This window comes from Cucurbita moschata, unplaced genomic scaffold, assembly GCF_002738365.1.
Source record: "Cucurbita moschata cultivar Rifu unplaced genomic scaffold, Cmos_1.0 Cmo_Scf00011, whole genome shotgun sequence".
Lineage (NCBI taxonomy): Eukaryota > Viridiplantae > Streptophyta > Magnoliopsida > Cucurbitales > Cucurbitaceae > Cucurbita > Cucurbita moschata.
In genome coordinates this window covers 3,177,334-3,184,130 of record NW_019268527.1, presented here as the reverse complement: position 1 = coordinate 3,184,130, position 6,797 = coordinate 3,177,334, and the positions used below count along the sequence as shown (strand labels likewise).

At 31.6% G+C, this 6,797-nt stretch overlaps 1 protein-coding gene and 1 long non-coding RNA gene across 7 annotated transcripts in view; one reads left to right on the top strand and one right to left on the bottom strand.

The window, feature by feature from the left end:
• Positions 1 to 6,797, top strand: part of LOC111449692 (phosphoglucan phosphatase DSP4, amyloplastic-like) — a 28,174-nt gene that overhangs the window by 4,359 nt on the left and 17,018 nt on the right. For 2 of the 4 annotated variants that reach the window (XM_023089699.1, XM_023089697.1), the window contains 6 exons: positions 82 to 141; positions 564 to 620; positions 1,135 to 1,230; positions 2,786 to 2,845; positions 2,970 to 3,077; positions 3,372 to 3,678. In XM_023089699.1, coding sequence (XP_022945467.1) covers positions 82 to 141; positions 564 to 620; positions 1,135 to 1,230; positions 2,786 to 2,845; positions 2,970 to 3,077; positions 3,372 to 3,506 — 516 coding nt within the window. In that variant the 3' untranslated portion in view covers positions 3,507 to 3,678. Of the gene's footprint in view, positions 1 to 81; positions 142 to 563; positions 621 to 1,134; positions 1,231 to 2,785; positions 2,846 to 2,969; positions 3,078 to 3,371; positions 3,679 to 6,797 lie in introns of those variants that run through there. The other 2 variants (XR_002711702.1, XM_023089698.1) reach the window with 2 other exon arrangements.
• The window catches only part of LOC111449697, a 5,287-nt gene continuing 3,178 nt past the window's right edge, over positions 4,689 to 6,797 (bottom strand). Inside the window, exons 5-8 of one of the 3 annotated variants that reach the window (XR_002711704.1) lie at positions 5,943 to 6,270; positions 5,716 to 5,801; positions 5,125 to 5,264; positions 4,689 to 4,939 (exon numbers count right to left, since the gene is read on the bottom strand). This is a non-coding gene — a long non-coding RNA (uncharacterized LOC111449697). Of the gene's footprint in view, positions 4,940 to 4,989; positions 5,265 to 5,715; positions 5,802 to 5,942; positions 6,271 to 6,797 lie in introns of those variants that run through there. The other 2 variants (XR_002711705.1, XR_002711706.1) reach the window with 2 other exon arrangements.

The window sequence follows — 6,797 nt, the reverse complement described above, 5'->3', positions numbered from 1 at the left end:
TTTTTTTTTTTTTTCATAAAATGTACTGATAATTATTCGATTGGTTTCTTACAAACTCTTGAAATATCTTATGAACTACAGCTGGCTTATATGTTCTGGGTTCAAGGCTACACGCTCAATGAGGCTTTAGAATTACTGCTGGTAACTTCCCTCATGTGCATTTAAAGTACAGCAATGTCAGAAACCTTCTGTTGGTTAGATTTACTCTGCGTGTTTCTATTATTTTCTGCTGAATTGGAATAATAAGAATTCAGTTTCATACCATACTGCAATACAAAATCTACATAACCTCATCTACCAGTTTTTTATTTTTATTTTTTATAATAAAAAACCAAGCTCGATAAAACTGAAAGTATAAAGAGCCAAAATAAATCTAAACTACATTTACAACTCTGTTTGGAGTCGATAAACCTTTTTGTTAATTATAAATATTGTATTAACCGAAGTGTCAACTAGTTTCTTGATTTGTAATCACGGCTACAACCTTTTTGTTAATCATGAAGTACTGATCTCAAACTAAATACGTCTAATGCTGAATGTTCTTGGATTTGCTTTCTTTGCAGAGCAAACGACCATGCTTCCCAAAAATAGATGCTATTAAAAGTTCAACGGCTGATATTGTAAGTATATATATATTTCATCTTTTCTTTTTCTAAAATAAGTATTTATATCTCATTATTTATTTGCATAATAGATTTTATCCCCAAAGCTGAAGATCATTGCCTTTTTTAATTGAGTTCCGTGGGTTAGTTCCTTAGCTGACTTCGTAACTTGTTCTGTAATTTTAATTTTGATATATTTTTCAGCATTTAATTTAGCTATGAGTGCTCGTTAATTGGGACAATTGAAAACCTACACAAATGAGGAGAGGAGCTACCAATTTCTGTTGACTTAATTTTTTTCTTCTAAGAGGTGCTTGGAGGTTGGTTACTGTGAGTAATGAAGGCAAGAGGCTGATTATGGACTCAAGTTTTATTCCTTGCGAGTTACAGCTACTGTCTTTTTTTTTTTTTTCTTTATCTTGTTTTTTTAATTTCATCGCCACATGAATTTTGAGAAAGCTGACTTCGCATCTTATCATCTCTTCGTTATAATGTGTTACGGAAGTGATTGACCGATGTATTTTTCTTGAAGCTTTCGGGATTTAAAAAGAAGCCTATCACTTTATCGTGGGAAGATGACCAATGCTCAATTGTAGAGGTATCTGGACTTGATATTGGATGGGGTCAGGTAACCATTTTTCTTTCTTTCTTCCTCTACCATCTACTTGATTGATGCCTATCACTTCCTTGAACGTTTGATTTAGTTTTGGAAAACGGTATATACGTGTAACATATGTCTTTAATTTCTTCTGTCTCTAATAGTTTATAACTCTGCATTTCTCTTGCTTAATACTTTTCTTTAATAGATCACAATATATTTGGATACTCTAAACAGTCCTTAAATATGCATTCATAGCAGGAATTAGTTGACAATTGATGAGATTTTCAAATCTTATGTTTTAAATTTGAATCCTTTAATTCTTTAAGAATCATTGAAGTCTAGATAGCATAACAAGTATATCAGGGTTGTAAATGGAAATTTTTTGTTTCTCGTTGGTGAATAGACGACTGCTATTTATATCCTAGAAAGAATTTGGGCCATCTTTTGGCATTTTTACCTGTGGATGGTGTGAAGTTGTGGAATTAGGCATTAAATGAACCTAAGCTCTCGTGACTTTACTTTTTGTTTCTCCAAATGGTCTCGTATCAATGGAGATATATCCCAACTTATAAATCCATGATCAATCCCATAATTAGTCGACGTGGGACTCCTCTCCCAACAACCCTCAACATTAAATTGAGAGGTATCAAGTGGTGGCTTAGACCACTGTTGGGTACCCTTGAAAAATAATTATTTTTGTAAAACACATTGCTCTTTCATCTTTCTAGATTGGTGGCCTTCTCTCTTGTTTCCCTCTTCTTAGGTTTAGGCACCTCTCATCCCCAATGCCTTTAGGCTGCCTTTCTATCTTTTGGATATATTTAGTCTCCGAGTTTTGCATTAAAAAAAGAGTTTCAACTCGTACGGATACCAATTTAGATAACTTCATATGAGTTGTTGCACAATTGGAGTTTTCCCCTCTAATTAACTATATTATAGGTTATAACATTAATAGGATTATCATCAGTTAAGTTGGCTATTTGCAGTCAACTTGACGTAAATGTATCGGAATCGAACAAGTCATGTAGATCTCTCTAGGCTAGTCAGAAGTACATGGATCAACCTTTGAATCATTGTCTTTAACTATACATGATAGTTTTTAAAGGTATCTATCTGCACATGTCTTTAATTCACTGTAGCATGCAAAAGAAGAATTTTCTGTGCAATCTGAATTACTTAACCATACTGCTTCTGTATCACAAGCTTTTTTCTTTCTTTCCTTCTTTCTTTTGCACTTTGTTTGTCCCTTCTCAGGTGAAGCTTGATGGATCATCATCCTGATGATTTAATAAATAGTTTTTTCCATCTCGCATAATCATTATGATGAATCAAAGAAAATTAAAAATAGTTTTTTCCATCTCGCATGATTATGATGAATCAAAGAAAATAAAAAAAAGATACGATTAACAATCGTACCGGCCAAGGGGATGTATTCTACAATTTCACTTGTGGCCAAATTAAAAATGAAAATTTTGAACTTTTTCGATCCGGATAAAAGTTATTGGGCCTTAGCTTAAGAATTATCAACAACTTTGATTAGTAAGAAGTATTTATTGTTATATTTGTGGAATTTTTCTCCCAGAGGGTTCTATTAAAATTCGACAAGGAACGAGGTGTATGGATTCTCAACAAGGAACTGGCGGTATGAGTATAAGTGTTGATTTTTTCAATTCATTATGTTGAAATTTAATGATGTTTCATAATTGTAAATTGTAATTAGTGGTGTGGTTGTTGGTTTCTTGTAATTTTGTCATTTGGTTTAACAGGAAGGACTATATGAATACAAATATATCATTGACGGTCAATGGAGGTGCAACGAAACCGAGCCCGTTACTCCACCCAACAAAGATGGCCACGTCAACAATTTCATTCAAGTACGATCTCCATAATTAATGAAATTATTCCTTCTTATTTATTTATTATTATTTCTTAACGTGATTTTAACTTGAAGTTACTTGCTATTTATATATATATTTTTAATAAAATAAGTATATAAATACTAATTTCACAAGATTTGAAAATTAAAAATTTACTTTTCCATATAAAAAAAAAAAGCTTTCTATTTGGCCAAAAATTTAAATAATTGTTTTAAGAAAAATGAACAACTATTTGGTTTCTTTATTCCAACACTTAAATTCTTAAAAAAAAAAAATTGATCTTTGTATTAGGTTGATGGTGATGATGATCCAAGTAGTGAGAGAGCTATTGTTCGAGGAAGGTTAACTGGAGATGACCCAGAACTCACGAATGAAGAAAGGAGCAAAATAAAGCAATTTCTTGAAGCTTGCCCGGATGAAAATTAAATCAGGGTATGTTCTGTTTGAGAGGGCTATCTGAATTATATTAATATTATTTTGAAAATTTTATATCATAGAGTATAATAATAGTGTCAATAAAGACCAAGAAATAAATGGATCGAATTTTGTTGGCACGATTACAGTTAGATTATTTGATGGGTAGAGTATTTTAAATGATGTTGATTTATAAAATGTAATAAAAATTTCTTAAATCTTTCTAAGTACACTGTCTCACTTCTTTGGCTTTCTTTTCCTATTGTCTTTTTTTATTTTTTAAAGTAATATAATCGTCCAAAACACGCTTCAAAACATATATAAACAAACAATAAAGTATTTTATTAGGTTAAATAAAAAAAATATCCCTAAAAATTTGTACTTTGTTTTAATAATATACTTTTGAAGTCAATATTTTATTTCAAAAATATTTTAAAATTTTTTTTCTAAAAAAGTGCTCTTCTATATCAAAAAACTAATTCAAAAAAATATTTAGAAAAGTAAATGACATCCGACAGCGTTGATCAGAAAATATTTAGAAAAGTAAATGACATCAGACAGCGTTGAAGCTTTTTCAATATTTAAAAGTCTTGTAGAAGTTTGTTTCTACTGTATTTAAAAAATATTCATAAAATTTTAAAAGTAAACTCCTTTATAAAAAAAAAGTTTTGAAAAAGTTTATGCATTTTTTAAAATTTTGAAAATTTGATATTTTTGAAACCCTTACCGAGTATCTTTTAAGCAAAAAAATATTGAAGTTTCAATTTATATGACTGTTTTTTATTTAAACTTTAAAAATTGAGGAACTTATTTTTATTAATTTAATTTTTCTGCACCTTTTGTTTTTTAAAAAAATACTCACAGCGTAAATTAAAAAAAAAAAATAGAACCTAACTATTTATTTAAATTTAAAAAAAATGGCAAATATATGAAACTATTTTTTTGAAGTAAAAATTTTAAAACGTTAAAGATAAATTGAGGTGATGTGATGATGACCCAAACCTTAATCTATATGAAAAATGACATTCAAACATGTTATTTTTCATCAAATAAAAAGTCAGTGTAATATTACAAACATTTTTTAAACAAATGACAAAGTTAAAATAATCACTAACTAATATTAAAAAAATCACTTACCAAAATATGATTTAATTTAATTTTTTTTTAAAAAAAAAGGAATGAAGCCTAGAGAAATTTTTTTTAGCAAGTTCATAGTCCGCTTAAATTCTCAAAAGGCTGGAAGTAGAAAATCTAGTCTTATCCATCATTTTTCAAGTTGGTTAAGTGTCTAAATTGGATTTTAGAAACTGAAAGAATCAGTGGAAAAAAGCTTGAAAGAAAGTCACGTACTTGAATTTGACGGTCTTCTGTACTCGTTGAATTGTACCAAGCATCCGCCGCTGGGTTAGAAAGCAACGACTCTATCTAGAATATGCATCTCCAATCTGCAGCAAGAAAAGAACTAAATATTTCATCAATTCAAAATTTAAAAAAAAAAATGGACCATTGACGACAAAATTATTGAAGTTCTTCTATATCCTCCAAGCGGCTTTTGACTGTGATTCATGCTTAAGCTTAGCCCAAGCCTTTGTTCCTATCACTTGCATAAATCCCTTCCCAACATACATACATCTCCTGTTAACGAGTTTCAGCCAAATTTGTATCCATGGCCTTCAGCATTGTAATGTTGGAAGGATTCCGACCACATGAACTCCTGACGTTCTTCAAACGGATGTTGCTCTTTGAGTTAAGCAAATCATTCTCCGCCCACTATGATATGCCCACGCATTTATCAGGATTTCCAACAACCAACAATAACATTTACATAAATGGTAGTGTTCGTTAAAATTTTAAATAGAAAAAGAGTTTTCTAAATATTTTTAACGTCTTTGAGAAATTCTAAGAGATGAAAAGTGCTTTAAAGGCTTTTAAATGTGTTAGTATAACAAGTGTTCTAATTTAAAAATGGTTAGAAGAACGAAGTTCTTCTGATCCTTAGGAAATACTTTCTTCCTCACAAAGTTTTGGAAGGGTATATAGAAGAAGTGATTTAAGAATCACGGATCTCTACAATGGCTTTGCTTTGGGCTTCCCAAAAGGCCTCGTACCAATGGAAATGTATTCCTTTACTTGTAAATTCATGATCATTCTCTAAATTAGTCAATGTGAGACTCACTCCCAACAATTCTCAACAAAAACTACATCATAAAAGCATATTTACCTCCAGCCCTGAGGAAGCAAGCAAGCACATTCATATGACATTGTCAAGCTTCCTGTCTACGGCATCTAATGAAATCAACAAACATCCTGCAGCCCAAATATCAAGATTTCAGTCAATAAATATTCAAACCAAAAAATGGAATCCATTGTAATAGAGTCAACGTGGGTGGAAATTGAAGAACAGCAATAGAGGTAATGTGAGAGATATTATGGATGGGAGAAGCTCACAAGACTAAGTCCACGAAAAAGAGCACCATGATGCAAAAATGTCCAAGCACCAGATCCGCTGTATATCTCGTAAATGCGGACTGGCTGCCCTGCCCTTTCAAGCTCTTACTTGGATATGCAAATCTCTTGAGAACTTCCTCCAAGAGATTTGTATATATCCAGCAATGCACTCTGTAGCAAGCACATTTTTAGTTAGCAATCTTCCGGATGAAGCATTATTGTTTGCAATTCTAGTGAGCCTTCCATCAGAACTAAGAATCGAGAGAGCTCTTATCAAAGCATCCAAACTGAATTTAGTAAAAAGTAACCCATGGATCCCCTCGACAACCTGCACGTTTCAAGACACTACTATTATACTTTTCCTTTCTAGTAGAGGAAGGGGGGAGGGACGTAGAATGGAAACAAAGGAAAATGAGAGTATTGTTCTATAGTACAAAGGTCATGGTCCGAAGTCCTAAACGTCATGAACTTACAAAGGTCATGGTCCGAATGAGTAGGGAAGGAAAATCTCGTACATTTTGCAAAAATTCACAAAAAACAATATCGGCCAAGTATAAGATATCATTTACGTCATGACCAAAGCCATAATGGCTTAAATAATCACAAAGTCCTAAACGTGAAGCAGTCTCCTACAAAAGTTAAACGACTGATCATTCTCCAAACAAATACTTGGATTTATATTATGGTAACAGAAAAAATCACAAGAAAAATGAACAAAAGCAGACATCAGTGATGAAACGTCCTGATCTCAAGTCATACCAAATGAATTCCTGCTTCTACAACATTGATGTGACACCAAAGCAGCCATTAATCTCGTTTACAAGAACAAGAGAAAAAAAAAAAAAAAAAAAAAAA